General features: G+C 35.6%; 1 protein-coding gene across 1 annotated transcript in view; it reads left to right on the top strand.

Moving 5' to 3' along the window:
* Positions 1-16,832, top strand: part of LOC121378821 (S-adenosylmethionine synthase-like) — a 30,467-nt gene extending 13,635 nt beyond the window's left edge. The window contains exons 3-7 of the mRNA XM_041507150.1: positions 5,608-5,751; positions 6,455-6,673; positions 7,818-8,000; positions 10,831-10,964; positions 14,023-16,832. Coding sequence (XP_041363084.1) covers positions 5,608-5,751; positions 6,455-6,673; positions 7,818-8,000; positions 10,831-10,964; positions 14,023-14,125 — 783 coding nt within the window. The 3' untranslated portion in view covers positions 14,126-16,832. The remainder of the gene's footprint in view (positions 1-5,607; positions 5,752-6,454; positions 6,674-7,817; positions 8,001-10,830; positions 10,965-14,022) is intronic.
* The last annotated feature ends 1,003 nt before the right edge of the window (positions 16,833-17,835 follow it).

Raw genomic sequence — 17,835 nt, 5'->3', positions numbered from 1 at the left:
CCCAGGAATTCTTCAATTCCCATATCCTTCGCAAGTTGCCTGGCTTTCAGACGAATAGACAGTGTTCAATCCACGACAGCTAGCTCTGTTAAAACCCAATCTTCTACTTTTTTTCAAGTTCAGGCCACCTGGCTTTAAGTCCCCTGTTTGCTCTTATTGGTGAAAAAACTAGTGTCACGTGACGTCTTGCATGCTCCAGTTATGCAGGGATGCTATTACTAAAACAGTTGCATTTTGGAACCAGTATTACACGTGTTGTTTCGCTTATTATTAAAACAACAAAACACACAATCATAACAATAGCTGACACTTCTTGTAAACTACTATAAGACTGTCAGTGTAGACTTGTTGTGATAGCACCATGTGACCTGTATAGTTTATTACAACACTGATAAGTGACCTACGGGTATAATGCATTGGGCATTGATTTGGAAACGACAGTGACGTCATGCTTGTGTTTTTCATTGCATTGATGAACTTTCGATGTCATACACGTGTAGAACAACAAAAATCATCAGTTCCAATAGTTAATTTTCTAAACACAATAAAACATCATACTAACAGAAGCCGCTTATACATTATGTGAAACTGATAATAAAATTTGTATACAAACTGAACCGTTGTATAAACCGACCCCTCGGAATAGAAAAAAAAGGGTAGCGCAGTCCCTGCCTTTTGAAAAACAAAGGCGAGTGAAAAATCGCACACCTGAAAATGCTTGGGCGAGTGAAAAATCACACTCGTCAAAATGCTACGGCGAAAATCAAGCATTTATTAATTTAGTAATTGGTACATGTAAATGTAGAGACATATGTTGCAAAAATTAACCAATAAACCAATGTTTTCTTCTAATTTTATGTGTGGTTCATTAGTGTAGTCTTGGCTTCTTTTCCCTTTCAGGAATGGAGTTATAGTTTATTAAAACGTTTCAGGAGTACTACAGAATATAATTATGACATTTATACACAGATGAAGACCATTTGCTTTTTTAATTACTATATGTACTATTCAGATAATTTGAATGAATGAATGAATGTTTAACGACATCCCAGCACGAAAAATAAATCGGCTATTGGGTGTCAAACTATGATAATGCAAACAAAGTGATGATCAACATCAATATAAAAATTAAAGGTTTAAATAAAAACAGTGTAAAGAACTGTGCAAAAACACAAATATCACAGATACATGTAGATGCTGGCTTTTACTCAAAATTTCAATTTTGTGCTGTATTGGCCATTCCCGAAGAGAATGTTACACCCCTGCACCACAGTGAGGTTACAGCACGCGCAGGGGTTCAGATAATTTGATGCACACAATTATATATATATACCTTTTCAGTGTTAGATGGTTTGATGAACGTGCAGCTAAACATATACTGAACAAAATAAGAAACTTCTGCTAACTTTGCTTGAACATAACTTGATGAAAACAATAATAATTACATATGTGTTTAAAGAGTGTTCCATGATGTATCGTTTGGTGCAAAAATCATGGCCATAGGTTAACAGAAACTGGGAGAAATTTTGAGCAAGTGTGGTAGGGGTTAAAAAAAACCTCAACCCACTTAATAACAGGTATGACCACCTCTTGAATTGACCACTGCAGTGCATCGCAGGTGCATAGAATTGACTAAAGTGTTGATTTATGCCTGTGGAATATTGTTTCATTCCTGAATGAGCGCTTGACGAAGTTCGTTGACGTTAGCGGGTGGGTTGGGACGACGCCTCAGTCCAGACTATCCCAGACATGATCGATGGGGTTGAGATCAGGACTTTTACTGGGCCAGTCATTAATGAAATCAATGTTATTTGTCCTAAGAAAATTTACAGTGTCTCTAGCTGTATGAGAGGTGGTATTATCATGCTGAAAAATCGAGATGTTGGCGTTGTTATGGAACAGAGGAATGACGTGATGAGCGAGAATGTCATCGTGGTAACGTTGAGCATTTAAATTGCCATCAATAACAACTAGTGGTGAACGATAACCATGGGCAATGGCTGCCCAGACCATGACACAACCCCCACCCCCGAAACGATTTCGTTCAAGAACACAAGTTGGCATAGCGTTCATTTCTCCTATGGTAGACACGCACCCTGCCATCACCACATTGTAAAGAAAATCCAGGTCTGTTAGCAGCAGTAGCAGTGGTAGTTTGGAATCGATTGCGCAAATGTGTGTTCATGATATAGCGGTCTTGAACACGCGTTGTTACACGCGGATGTCCACAGCATGGCAAGTCGTTGGTGCTTCCTGTTGTTCGAAATCATACATGAAGATTTCGTATCGCTAGACTAGAACTCCCAACATGCCTTGCAACGTCTTCTGTTGACATGCCAGCATCAAGCATGCCAAATTGCCCGTTCGCGTAAATTATTGGGTATTCTTGGCATACTAAAAATGCTACAATGTAAAAAAAACTTTATTTATTTTTTACAAATTTTAAAGCGTTTTCGTTCACTTGACAATAATGTCAGTAAGACAAGTAAAACGATTGACCGAATACTACACGGGACATGTCGAACCATGCATGCACGTGCAAATTGAATTTCACATTGTCAACGATTAACAGTGCAAAAATAATCAATAAAATTCATGAATCCTGATAATACAGCTCAAGGCTAATACTACCTATATAATTTCATTACACAATGAATTCTTTACATATAATTTCATTACACAATGAATTCTTTAACATAACAAATACTATATGTACAAATCGGAAGTTTCTGTTTTTTGTTCAGTATATATAGGAATCAACTTGTCTTGAATTTTATTATGATGTACAACAAACATGATTAGGATAGTTGGGATGGGGATAAAACACTGGTTCCGAGGAGGTGGTTCATGAACTACGACCTAAGCATATCAGGTGTGCACTCCTGACTTATATTATTAAAACATTTTTAAAAAATAACTCGTGAAATGTGGGCCTACAATTACTTCAATTGATAGTGTTTGTTTGGGACATTGACATTCACGTGGCATTTTTAATTCAACAATTACGCAACCAATCTCCCTCCCTCAACATTTTGTAACACGTCATTTAACCTACCGCTACAAGTTACGAACAGCTCTGATGGCGTTACGTCGTTGATCTAGAACAGCCCCAATGTTGTTAATAACAAAATACACAAACTGTATGACATCACTTTACGGTTTAATGAACCCTCCCAACAAAACAATAATATTAAAAATATAATACTTGTTTGAAGAAAAAACACCGTTTTGTATCTTAAATTTGTTATATGAAAGACTGGTCCCAGCACAGGTCAAACAAAGATGGCGGACAGTTGGAAAGAATACGTTTTTACCATTGAAATGACAATAAAAAGGTAATTTATTATTATTATTCATCAAACTTATAATGCATTCCAAGAACAAAAAACTGCATAATATTGCATGATGGGGTGTTTTATTTATACTGTGCACAAATTATTGTTACATAATCTGTGAAAGGCTTAGGGTCTGATCAAAATTTATAAGTCACGGTCGGGAGTATTTTCGATCAGAATTTTATGCTCCAATTTGTTGCCTCCGTGTATAAGCCGACTCTCTTCTTTTGGAAAGTATTTCTAGACTTCAAAAGTTGGCTAATACACGGCAATATACGGTAGTTGAAATGCATACCAGATCAAATGCCTTAATTGTCCCTTCCTTTAACAAGATTTTGCTACTGGTAATTTGTCCTGCCTTTACGCATTAGGTATTAACATTTGTGGCGGAGGCCACAACTTAAAAAAAAAAAAATTGTTGGCGTACACACAATCCTGTTCATAATTAGTTTTAATCATTTTGATTGGTCAGAGTAATATATGAGGATTGCAGGGCTAGAAATTAAAAAAAAAATCTACATGCACCAGGTGCATGCTGAAAAAATAGTTACATGCACCATTAAAATTCTGCATGCACCAAAAATAAGGTAAATCCTGTTAACAATGAGGAAAATACTATTTTAATTACCTTGATTAGAGAGTTGCTTTTTTTTATACGAAGCTATTCCGTATTCAGAATTATTCGGCAATACCTATATGTATTTATTAACAGTACCGGAACGTTATACAACTGCGTTTATTACTGATTCTTGATCAAATTTGAAAATTTCACCCAACGTAAACGCCTTACAGAAATCTATAATAGGCCTATTACAAAAACGTACGAATAGTTGTTTTGTATTAACCTTTAGACTACTGGATTAATTTTTAACAAAAACCACGTTGAGTGGGTACAAGTTTATAATTTTTACTCACATATATTCACTTAAATGTTTGATAAATACATGAAATAAAGTTCATATATGAATTGGTAAGTATTATTTTCGTGTCTTTTTTTGTATTTTTTATTATTTTAGATCGGCTAATGGTGATTAAAATTAGGCAAAAAATCGAAAAAGTTGCGTTTACTTACGGGCATTTGTGGCCAGCTGTCCAGTATTTATGTCCATTATTCCCGATAACAGTGGTTTTCTGACCAGAATTTTTTTTTAAACCCGAACTACGATTCATATTGCAATATTTGGTAATTTTCGTTGTTGGTAAAACGATCAAATTTATTATCAAATTAGCTGTTACAATCAGCTATCGATCCCTGAAAATTACCGCGACGTGCCGCCATTGTTGTCAAGCGAAAATACTTGCCGAAAACCACTTTTTGAACTCAAAATTTCAAGGTATTTTCAATTGAAAAAATCAAAACAAAAACCACCATTTTGAAAAAAAATCTTTTTTCTTTAATTATATTTCCGTTTCCGGTGAGTGTCGTGTGCAAAACGGCGGGAAATATGAATTGGGGAATGCACTGTATACAGTGTACAGTATATCGACTGACGTGACGTCGGGCGAGATATCTCGCCTGCAGTAGTCAGAAGGTTAAGCAAGTTATCAACTTTTTTAACTCTGTTGGTATAATATAAATTAGCCTACGGAATTCGACGAGAAGTTGAGATTGAAATAATCACTGGCTGACTTCGAGTCAACTACGCGAGTAACGCAACTGCACGTTCGCAATCATCTGATCAAGTGCTCATATCTGAGGTCGAAAATGTTCACGGCAGTTACGGTACTTTGTATTCATCACAGATCTGGCGGAGTTCAATTTGTCAGTGACGACAACTGTTATGCGCGTGGATACCCCAAAGTCAGTCTCGACCACCTTCCCTAATACCGTTCACGGATATAACCGAGATATTGCCGGCAATTTTCGCAAATATATTTCACGGAAATGACCGAACAACCATTGTTGTAAGTAGGATTATGGGATACGAAATGGATGCGCCCATAAGATAAAAGTTATCGTTTTCATGTGGCGAACAGATTACGAAATGCATACGAAAAATTGAACAACTTGAGTCTGAATGTGGTAGACAACAGGATACTAGTATACGCAATACACAGTACTTGAAAAATATTAGCATGCACCGCGTGCACCCAGTTTTAAAAGTTACATGCACACGCAAAAATCAGCATGCACCGGTGCATGTACTAACACTGATTTCGAGCCCTGGGATTGTTGAGCATCACATTCTTTTTAGTTATCCTTTAGTTTTAAAATCTTGTGACCTGCATGTACATTGCTCTTATTGTGTTAACCTATTTTTATTGATGACAGGGCCTCATGTTTGGCTATGCCACTGATGAAACTGAAGAATGCATGCCCCTGACGGTGGTCTTGTCACATCAGCTCAATGCAAAGATTGCCCAGCTCCGACGAAGTGGAGAACTGCCATGGGCCAGACCGGATTCAAAAACACAGGCAAGTTTGCTGAATTAAATTGAAATTTTCTTTTTATAAGTCATTATAAATGAACTTTTAACATTTTGTCTATTTCCCAAAGAACCAAATATACACTTGGAAATTAGTACTACCTGAATTTTATTAAAACCAAAAAGGGGCCTGGAAGTAGTAGTCAAGTGTCGATTAGTGTCTAACAGACAACGTGAATAAACTACTCCATTTCCAGTAGGGACAAGCTGGAGTGGTAATGGCTCACGTGATGGGCGGTCGGTCTAAGATTAATCCACATCGCTGGGCTATTTCTTGTTCCAGTGTGTCAAACAATAGCCGATGATTACTAAATCAGTGTGCTCTGGTGGTATCGTTAAACAAGCAAACTTTCCACGTCCAGTCTTCCCATGAACAACTGGTATGCAAAATGCCTTACATGTAGTTAGTGTTTAGCAGCTGGGGAGAAATGATTATGAGTAGTGGACAGAATTAACAAATAAAATTGTAATCACCTAATAATAGTACTAAATTGTAACCATCATGCAGGGTAGGTGGGTGATTCAGGCACAGTAATATTGCCACTCAACTTTCTATTTGGTTGAGGGTTTTTTATTTTTATCTATGCAGTATTTGTTTGAGGGTTTTTTAAATTAATATTGAATAAACAAATTAAAAACTATATTTTATAAAGTCTGACAAACGGGTATTGTTTTTGATATTTTTTTTGCAGGTCACAGTTGAATACCGCTACATCAAAGGCGCTGCCGTCCCACAGCGCGTGCACACTGTTGTCGTCTCCATTCAGCACGACGAGACTGTCACATTGCAGCAGTTGCGAAAAGATCTTAAGGAGAAAGTTGTTAAAGCAGTCATTCCAAAGCAGTACTTGGACGAACGGACAGTCTTTCACTTACAGCCTTCTGGCAAATTTGTTATTGGGGGACCACAGGTGAGTTAGCTTGCTGCTTTTCATCTGGCCTGGGGGCGGGACGTAGCCCAGTAGTAAAGTGAGTGGTCTGTCTGGGATCGATTCCCGTCTGTGGGCCCATTGGGCTATTTCTCGCTCCGGCAAGTGCACCACAACTGGTATATCAAAGGCCGTTGTATGTGTTATCCTGTCTATGGGATGGTGCATATAAAAGATCCCTTGCTGCTAATCGAAAAGAGTAGCCTATGAAGTGTCGACAGCGGGATTTCACTCTCAATATGTGTGGTCCATAACCATATGTCCAATGCCATATAACGGTAAATAAAATGTGTTGAGTGCATAGTTAAATAAAACATTTCCTTCCTTCCTTCCTTCCTTCATCTGGCCTGTTCCGTCCATTAGAAGTACTGACTTGTGATCTGTAAAATACATCATTGGTGTAAAGTAATTTTAAAAAATCCGAGGAAAATAATTGAATTGCTATTAATAATTTATTACTTTACTTTGTTATCTGTACTAAATTTCTGTTGCAAGTACAGGCATTTAAATCAGTATAGTAACTGGTAACTCGTGTACAGGTTATCATAAATTACGAGCCTGAAAAATAGGTTATGACATGTTTATTAAGTTCACAGATGCCATTAGAATCCCATCACAAATAAGCTGATACTTGCTTATTCATTCATGTTGCTTGTAAGTGGACTATTTCTTGTTCCAGTGCATCACAACTGGTATATCAAAGACCAGGGTATGTGCTGTCCTGTTTTAATTCTTGTTTATTCATGTTGGATTTGAAATTGATATATTGGTTATTATAGATGAACCCCATTCCTGTGTTGATGAAAATGTTTTATGAATTCCAGCTACTCGCGTGAAGTCACTATTAATACTCTTACGAAACTTGAGAGACATGCTTTATGTTCCACACTGAATGCTCAAGCCAGGCAGCATGCTGGACCCAATTTAGAATCCATTATCCATCTCATTTGGTGTTACTTACCCCATACAACATGAAAAACCCAGGTATTCAAATACTTGAAATTACTGTTTGAATATTTAGGACAGTAAATTAGAGAGCCATTGTTGGACTGAATACTAAAACAATTTTGAACTTGGTTATATAGCCAAAAAGTAGTATCAAAAATTATTTCTGATCTTATTGCAGGGTGATGCTGGTTTGACTGGAAGAAAGATCATTGTTGACACATATGGTGGATGGGGTGCACATGGGGGTGGGGCTTTTTCTGGCAAGGACTTCTCTAAAGTGGACAGATCTGCAGCCTACGCTGCTCGCTGGGTGGCGAAGTCTTTGGTGAAAGCCAATCTCTGCAAACGAGTTCTTGTTCAGGTGAGTGGGCAGTTCTGAAAAACGTAAAGGTCGAAACCTGATCAAATGGTAGTTCTGTCTAGAGATCGTGAAAACAAGGCCTTGTTGTGAATCAAACTTAGTTTGTATTTGGCTGATGCCATGTTAAACTGTCATCTCGCCCTTTACTTCCTAAACACATCCTCCCATCCGACCATTTTTTTTTTTTTTTGTAGTGATGCATGTCAAAATGGCCTATGGGCAATTCCTTGGTCAGGTAAACCAATACGTCATTTTTAAAAACTTTCATGTGAGACAATTTTGGTATCATTTGAAAGGTTAACTCTAGTGTCAAATATTACATTAATACTCATTCAGTAGATGTGTTTTATTCACTTATAATGCAACTTATGTATCAACTGAATGAAGGAATATTTTACGAAAAAGTATAACACGTATATAGCATATTTTTTTTTAATACATAATTGAGTAGAAATATAAATCTTTATACAGAAATAATTCCAGACATGTCCTTTGTTAATTGATATAATATATAAAAGAAATATTTATAATTCAAGCCAACGTTTATCCACAGTTTTTACATATGTGTAACTTGAGTATGCCTGACACCACAACATTACCTTTTTTAATCTCCACTTCTGCTAACTGGTTGTAAATTATTGGTAAATGAGATGCAATGTTAATTTTATATGGTTAATTAAAAAATGTAAAAACAATTACTGAATATGTAATAATTGCCATGCTACTGTGGTGCTGTTGTAGTGTACGTCAAACACCCATATATACCCATAGTTACATTAGGCTCTTCTATTTCATATCAACATAAAAATTACCCATGCACTTTGGTCTCAGATTCACTTGAAATTAGTACCAAATATTCCCAGTCATCTACATAAATAAATCTGTAATTCCAAGTAGTGTTTGAGAAATGTTTATTTTGCTAACTATGGTAGGTGCTTGAAAATTGCTATCATTTTCATTCTGTTTCAAGTCCCATTATCCTAGCTGATAATGTACATAGAATTTGATATATATATATATATATATATATATATATATATATATATATATATATACACCTCGTCATAAATATCGCACCACCCAATTTTGTTCACTAAGTAAAACTGCATCTTCAGCCTCATAAAAATGGTGCTTAGAAAAGCACATTAAACTGTTTATATGGCCTCGTGAGCGTTCAGTCAGAAAATTTACAACACAAGACCGAATTTGAGCACTAAATGAGGGTTTAATTGTAGCAAAGTAAAGTTCACTAAAATCACCGTAAAATACGGTGAAATAAGTATGGCTGCCGGGGTCGTTACAACAGACACACAACACAGTTCACATTTCATTAATGTCAAACACACTAGTAAGGTCCACAATGACTGGCTAACTCAGTATCTGGTGTAACCGCCTCGCACTTGGATAACATGTTCTACACGCCTTCTCATGCTTGTCACCAGATGTCTGATGCTCTGTTGAGGGATCTGCTGCCACTCATCATGCAATGCATGGGTCAATTCCTGAAGGTTCTGAACTGGAGGATCCCTTGCTCTCACCCTACGTCCCAAAATGTCCCACAAATGCTCAATAGGATTTAGGTCTGGACTTCTGGCAGGCCATGGTAGTGTCTCAATGGCGTTGTGTTGGAGATGCTGAACAACAGCTCGAGCACTATGTGGTCTGGCATTATCGTCCATGAAGACTGGACGTGTGGCGAGAGCATGGTTATCGAAATGAGGCACAACAGCACCGTCCAGGATCAAGTTCTGGTACATCTGTCCATTCAGTGTTCCGGGAACTGTGATGAGGTCAAGTTTACAATCATAGGAACAACACCCCCACACCATGACGGATCCACCCCCAAATGGAACCTCAGCTTGAATGTTCCTCTGATCATATGCTGTGCCTCTCTGCCTCCAAACTCGTGCCCTCCCGTCTGTATGATGCAGCAAAAATCTGCTTTCATCGGACCAGTGGATCCTTCTCCATGTCCTCAGGTTCCAGCGATTACGTGCTTGGCACCAGGCTAAACGGGCATGGCGGTGCTGATTTGTGAGGAGTGGACGTCTGATTGGTCGTCTTGCTCTCAATCCTGCAGAATTTAGGCATCGTCTGATGGTGCTGATGGACACTCTGTTGTATGGATGCCATCCATGTCGCAGCTGTGTACAAGTAGACTTTGGGCTTCGTCTGGCTTGGCGTACGAGAGCACGGTCTTCCCTGTCATTGGTTTTTCTGGGACGTCCAGACCTCGGTGCATCCTTCACTTCACCGGAAGCAGTATGTTTACGTATTAGCCTGCTGATGACAGTGTGATTAATGTTCAATTGTGTTCCAATAGCACGACATGACATACCAGTCTGGTGCATACCAATAATTCGCCATCTTTGGTTCAGAGGCACTGGATGCTTGGGCATTTCACTGGTTGGTCAAAATAAATCTTAATTTATGCCTAAAATCAAATTTTAGCTGTGTCTGCCAACATAACATACACCAAAAGAGGCTATGTGCATACTGCATTGTTAGCAAACCGACCCCCGGATCAATCATGCTCGACTGAGCATGCACGTGCAGCTCGGAACAGGGTATGTTTGTGATATTATGTTCACAGATGTTGTAGTATATTAAATATATACTTGCAGTTTAAAAAACCGAAACTTATATTTTCTAATTTTACTTTAAAATGTGTGGTGCGATATTTATGACGAGGTGTATATATATATATGACCACTAATATTAAGTAAACTTAATTGTGACTGTCAAAGCTTGACAAATTTGTCTTGGACAAAGACACTGATTAACCACTAATTTCTAGGCTTGCCCATTGACTGGGTTTTTTTCCTTTTAGGTGTCTTATGCTATTGGAATTGCTGAGCCTCTGTCCATCACTGTATTCAGTTACGGAACATCATCAAAGTCTGAAAAAGAACTACTACAAATTGTTAAAAACAATTTTGATCTTAGACCAGGAAAGATAGTAAAGTATGTGTGGTCTTCAAGCTAATCTTGAAAATATATTAATTCTTTGTTCATTAATGTAGGTCACATAAAAATGTTAACTAACTTTCAGTTACAGAAAGTCTGAATGCTTTATTCACCAATCTGTCATAATTTATTACAAAGCAGTGTTTCCCTTTACCAGACCGTAAAAATTGTAACCATGGGGGGAAAAAAAAAAAAAGGGACACTCGCCTCTGTGATTAATTTTCCCATATTATAATTATTTTTTTTAAAATGCAAATGCTAGTAGTCATAAATATACTAGTATTCCCCAAATATGTACATTGCTAGAGCCCGATAACCAGTAAGGGGAAAAACAAATAAACCATGTGAAAAATAACACATTACACATAAAATAATTTTATATATTGATTGCCACTATTTATCTATGTAGCTGATAGAAAGATCTGTTTAATAATACCATGCAAGATTTTAATATATGACTGGTACTTATCTTTGCTGTACAGATTGGAAAACACAGGTTTAATAGACATCTTCGATGACGTACCAATCCGATCACAACTACTTTGCCTATTTAATTTATTATTAATTAGAAACAGTCCACTTTTGTAAGGTAATAGATCACAATGTCTGATAAGGATAACTCATTTATACTGTTTATATAGTTATGACAAAAAAAAGGGATTGAATTAAATAGTGGCTTCTGTAGCCTACAGAAATGAACTCGTTACGGAAATCAGCGAAGTCTAAAATTGTCTTTTAGTTCATAACTGTTGGCCTACAAAGCTTACTTGAGATCCCGAAAATGGCAATTGTGTAATTTTATACTTTCTTTAAAAAAGAAAGAAAAGAAATTTAGACTGAATAATAACAAGAAGGAAAAGAAATGATAATAGGTATGTAGGAATAAGCCTAGGTATTTTTTTTACGTCTATTATTTTTCTTCCCATGTTTGGAATAAAATTCTTTGTAATGACAAATTTTGTCAGTTTGTATATTTTTTTATCAACAACATTGGGGCTGTTCTAGATAATGACGTAATGCTGTCAGAGCTGTTCGTAACTTGTAGCGGTAGGTCAAATGACGTGTTACAAAATGTTGAGGGAGGGAAACTGGTGGCATAATTGTTGAATTAAAAATGCTACTTGTCTTGAAATTCATTTACAGCAAATATGATTAGGATAGTTGGGATGGGGAAAACCCACTGGTTCTGAGGTTGTGGTTCAATTCGAATTAGGACCCAAGCATTTCAGGTGTGCACTACATACTGAATTAGATCCCTTATATTATTTTTTTTTTTTAAATAACTAGTTAAACGTAGGCCTGCAATTAATTCAATTGATAGTGTTGGTTGGGGCACTGACATTTACGTGGCATTTTTAATTCACCAATTACCCAACCAGTCTCCCTCCCTCAATATTTTGTAACATGTCATTTGACCTTCCACTACCAGTTATGAACGGCTCTGATATCTTTGTCAAGTCGGAGTTAAGTTATTGATCTATAGTGGTCCCAATGTTGTTGATAAAAAAAACTCCCGACATTACAAAGGATTTTATTCCAAACGTGGGATGCCATAATAAAGATAATCTTAAAAAACACCATGATTTTACACACCATCATAAATGCGAAGCAAGTTGTCAAGTAGACTAGCGTGTACGTAGGTTTGGGGCTTTCTATTATAAAGATATTGTTAAAAAATAATATAAATATTCTATAGACTAGTACAAATTCTGGCGGGCTAGTAAATTTTAGTTTGTTCTTGTCCAGTGGGCTACTGAAATATTTTCTATTTCTGGACCCCTGGTTTATTGAAGCAGCTGTTGTGTATGTATTTGACATTAGAGAGACAGTCTGGATTTTGATGAAATTGTAAGATGTAGATTAACAGACTACAAATACACATTAAATACATTGGTGTATGTATATTTCGTGTATACCTACTGTTTGTACTAGCATCAACCTCATTTTATTTCCAAATATAAAAACATTTCCCACACATACACAATTATTGGGAGGTAAAATCAAATTTAGACTGCTACAAAAATTAGAATGGTCAGAAATGTTTAATCAGTTTATCAATTTACACAACAAATTTGGTACACTTCATGGGTTTAAAAATACGTCAAACGAATTTCATCCGTTTAGAATACGTTATTTACTATAACAATTAACAGCATTAATAACGATAAATATTAATTGAATAGTCTGATGAAAATCCACATATTTGCAAATTAAATTCAAAAAAATAAATTGAGCATGCCTTTATTTCATGTCAAAAGAAGTTGTAGTTTAAAATAAATTACATAAGTGCTGTAATCACCAACTGCTAATCTATTAAAAAGTCGTCCATCTTTGTTGTGTCATGTAACTCGTTCGGATATTGTAAGCCTGTATTAAACACTCTAGTAATAGATGAAACAGTGGTATATGATGGTTAATTGTTTAGGCTGTTATAAGGGCACATAATAAGGATTATCAACAAATAAGAATTAACTTTGAATTTTGTTGTGAATAGCTGTGAATGTGAGATCAATTAATGTTTACTGCTGGTTGCGAAAATCTTTAAGACTACTAGAGAATTGGTTTATTTAGCAACTTTGAGGTGGCAACGATCAAACTCACAATCAAGTTCAGTAATTCATAGAAGACTGACTGCTTATTTGATAATAAATTTAGACTATTTTACCAACCTCAAAAATCAGGAAATATTGGGATATGAATGATAGGTTACTTTTGGTCAGTAAAGCACCATCATTATGAATAATGTCCCTAAATACAGGACATACATGTATGGCCACACTTTTGTGTAAGTAAACACATCATCAGTTTTTGTGCAATTTCAAACATTAACTATTCTAAAATATCCTAAAAATGAGAAAAATTATGAAAATAATACTTACTTTCACATATGAACATTATTTTATTATTTATACGATTTTATAAAATATGTGACTAAAAGCTAAAATCTTATATCCCATAAACATATTTTTGTCAAAAATTAATCCAGTAGTCGAGTTAAGTTAATGTTTTTCTCTTGTGTTGTATCTCGCCCTAATTTTATTTTTTGTTGTTGCAGTGAACTGGCCTTGAGAAAACCAATCTACCAGAAAACCGCTTGCTATGGACATTTCGGACGACCAGAATTCTCCTGGGAGGTCCCCAAGAAGTTAAATTATTAATGTATAAGCTCATGTTAAATATGGGACATGAATTTTTAATATTGACAATGAATTTTTACTTTTTTTTTTTTATTCCTATTTTATGATTGTGTTTTGAAGAAAACTATGTGGCAGAGTATTATGGATTTTCGGGATTTTTTCTCGGTAGGCCACAGTAATTGGAAGGATACCCCGACGCTGATGTTGACTCTTACACCAATTGAAGCATCTTAATGGGGTCTGTAGTCCTGTCACCTTGTTTCCAGGGCAACAACAGTCTCGGTTTCCGCCTTCCAGTTATTGCAAATGTGCAGTTTCCTTAACTTTTTATATGCACAGTAATTCCCTGTGCACATTTGTCTTGTGTTTATGAAAATTTAAAGGAAAAGAGCACTCTTTATAAACACTCGGGCCTTCATCCATATTGCTCTGTAACATCATATTTGCATATCTATAATATATGTTATGATCTTACCTATGTATTACATGTTGTTCAAATGATACTTCAATAGAAAAATTGCATAAGAAATGTTTTAAATTTACTTGGTGCTGAAACTTTAAGTTGGGGTTCCCACAGATATGGGATAGAGCAATTTAATTGTTTTAAAATCCAACATTTCATTTCCATGCAGGGCTTGAATTTAAGAGCGGCATGTGGCAAATTGCAGAAGTGACCTAGTCATATGCCCCATTGGCCTGAAAATTAATTTTGGCTTCTGCCAAACTGGCTATGCCTTATTTTGCCTATTGCTTAAACGCGACTCCTGGATGCTGTTGTATTTTGAAAACATGAAACCATTTACACTAGTTTATTTTGGAATAAAATAAATTAACATTCTTCTGTATTAGGTCCCTTGCTCCTTTCTATTGCTACTGATCAACTTATTGACCAAATCAGAAACCTTGCACAGTATTGTTGCCAGAAAACAGTGATGTGAAGGTTTCTTTATTAGGGACTGCTGGCTGAATTGTTTTGATTGAGGCAATTGGAACACTTTGATTAGTAGTACCCAAAGATTAATTTGGAATTGCTCATAACTTCCAAGTCTGATCATAGGCAGTGACATTCAAAATGCTATAGACGAGAATTCTTTCTTTTGTTTACTGTGAAATTGTCAAAATAGTTGTTACAAATGTATTACTAGTTCATCAATATAAAACACAATCAAATAACAATTGAACTTTGTAATACACAAAAGCATTTCCCCGATTCTGCAGTTGGTTTAGTTTTTTTATTCTATCAGTAGCCGAATGAGGGAATTCTTACATTCTTATGCCTGCTTTCAATTAGCACTATTCTTTACGTAAAAATATGTATTTCCATATCGTCGTTTTTGCAAGCTGATTGCTATACACTTACTTTCAGTTTGTTTCATTTGATTTATCATCATTTAAGAATGCTTATATCTGGTACTTTCACGATCATTGATGATCATTTACCCAGAATGTTCTTCATATGGTGGTTAAAATTTTAGTTCTGAACTGTATTACACCATTATAAAGAAGTGAACTTCCTCCACAGATTTTATGTCTTAATATTTTGTAAATTTCACAGTTCTCAACTCAATATTGTTGTGCATGTTTCTGTACTTTATTACATTCAACTAAGCTGCTAGTGAACAAATCGGACGTGAAGCGATAAAACTGAGCTTGAGAAAATTGTCTATCGATTGACTTTTTTTTCACATGCATTAACATATTTACAGAATAGTACTGTGTATATGCACTACATCAATAAACTTGCATGCAGTAGCACAATGTCTGCATGTTTAAATAAAAAATAGCATTTACCGATTCAACATGAAACTGTTTTTAATTTCATTTTGTTTAACAGTTAATCTATTTACTAAGTAGTGCAGAAATGAGGAGTGATAAAAATTGGATTTCGAGGTTGTATAAAATGATTTATGACACTAGTAGTTGCAGATTGGAATTATATTTATGTAATTCCAATATTGTTTTTAAAATTATTGGATAACTTTTAATCACTTTTTGTTGAATTGCTCAAAACTGCAAAGCTGAATGGTTGTATGACCGCTGTATTGTGATCTCATTTGCATTTAATTTGATGATTTGTAGTATTGATGAGAAATTCTAATGGAACACTGGCCTCAACATTGTTTGTTTTAAGGCATATTGTCACATTCCTTCCATGCAAAAACATGTGTAGCACAAGATTTGATTGGCAGTTTATATCTAATGATATAGAACATGTTTAATCATTCAGACCTGAAGACTTACTTTTTAAATACAATTATTTGGTGCTTTAAATTACAGCAGTATAAATGACTCATAAACTGCCCCAATTCCTGTAATGTAAAACAGCGCTCTTAGTGGCCAGTGCACTGGTAAAGAATGTTGTACTTTAATAAAGTAAACCAAAATTTACCTCAAAACAAATTGCCTATTCTAACTTTAGATATTTGTGGTGTCCAATCTGTGGGAGCCCTATAAATGATCACTTGCCTTGTAACATAATAAAATTGATTTCCACTGGGCAGAAATGCTGAGACTATGATAATCGGATAATGTTGTTAATTTCAGAAGTGGATGTGATGTCAAATATTCTGTATATATGAATAACACATCTGAAATGGCAACTTGTATTTTAAAGTTTTTTATAGTGGTCGTATGGGTTTTGTCAAGAATTTGCAATATTATGTTGCATTTAGCAACATCAGGTACATTATCAAATCGAGGGATCATGTAATAAAATGTTTTGAAAATTTGATTGTGTTTGATTAGTTGAAACTAGTTTTAAAACTGAAAATTGAGATTTGGCTAACCTTGCCAAACGTTAGTACAAATTTAGTGACGTTTTTTGTGTCAACTGCTGTTGACAAAAGTAACAACTCTTGTATTTCAAGGATATTCCAGATCCAAAGATTAACAGATCATCATAGTGTACCCTGACCCAATCACTGGCCTGCTTTTACAGTAATTGTATATTTAATATCGGCAACACGTTTTTCAATAATTCCAGTTTGCGTTAATGTAAAATGATATGAAAAAGTTTTATAAATACATTTATTTTAAAACGGCAAATTTTTATTTGCTATTTAATGCATTTGTGCCGTTGTATTACTGACAAATGTTTTTACAAATTATAAATGTAAAACGTTTTAGTTAATTCCAAAACCTTTTTTTTTTTCTTCTCTTTATTGAACAAAAAAAAAACATTAAAAGTTTAGCAGCTACCTTTCCACATCCAAAGATTGCATGGACAAACTGAATGACCTGACATTCATTTCAACTTATTTTTGTGCTTATATCGAATTAAGTTCAAGCACACACCTCGGCCATCTAGGCTGTTTGTCCAGGACCGTAGGTTCGTGAGAAAGGTGTGGTCCTAGCCCATGAAGTGGCGACAGCAGGCTGTCTCTATCTGTGTGGTCTTTAAATAGAATGTGTTGAGTGCATCGTTAAATAAAATATTTACTTCCTTCCAATAGCCGATGATTAATTAATCAGTGCTCTAGTGGTGTCATTAAACAAAACGAAGAATTTGATCCCAGCACGTAAATTTAACGCACCTAATTTGGGTCATTTTGTCTATTCGGGAGTGTATCGCGCAATTGAGCATTTGATATATTGATCATCGGCTATTGGACGTCAAACATTTAGTAATTGACATATAGTCTTAGAGAGGAGACCCGCGGCATTTTTCCATTAGCAAAGGATCGTTTATATGCAGTTACCCACAGACTGCAAAATACGGCCTTTAACCAGTT

This window comes from Gigantopelta aegis, chromosome 8 (genome assembly GCF_016097555.1).
Source record: "Gigantopelta aegis isolate Gae_Host chromosome 8, Gae_host_genome, whole genome shotgun sequence".
Taxonomy (NCBI): domain Eukaryota; kingdom Metazoa; phylum Mollusca; class Gastropoda; order Neomphalida; family Peltospiridae; genus Gigantopelta; species Gigantopelta aegis.
Note: the sequence above shows the minus strand (reverse complement) of the source record. Positions and strands in the feature narration are given on the sequence as shown.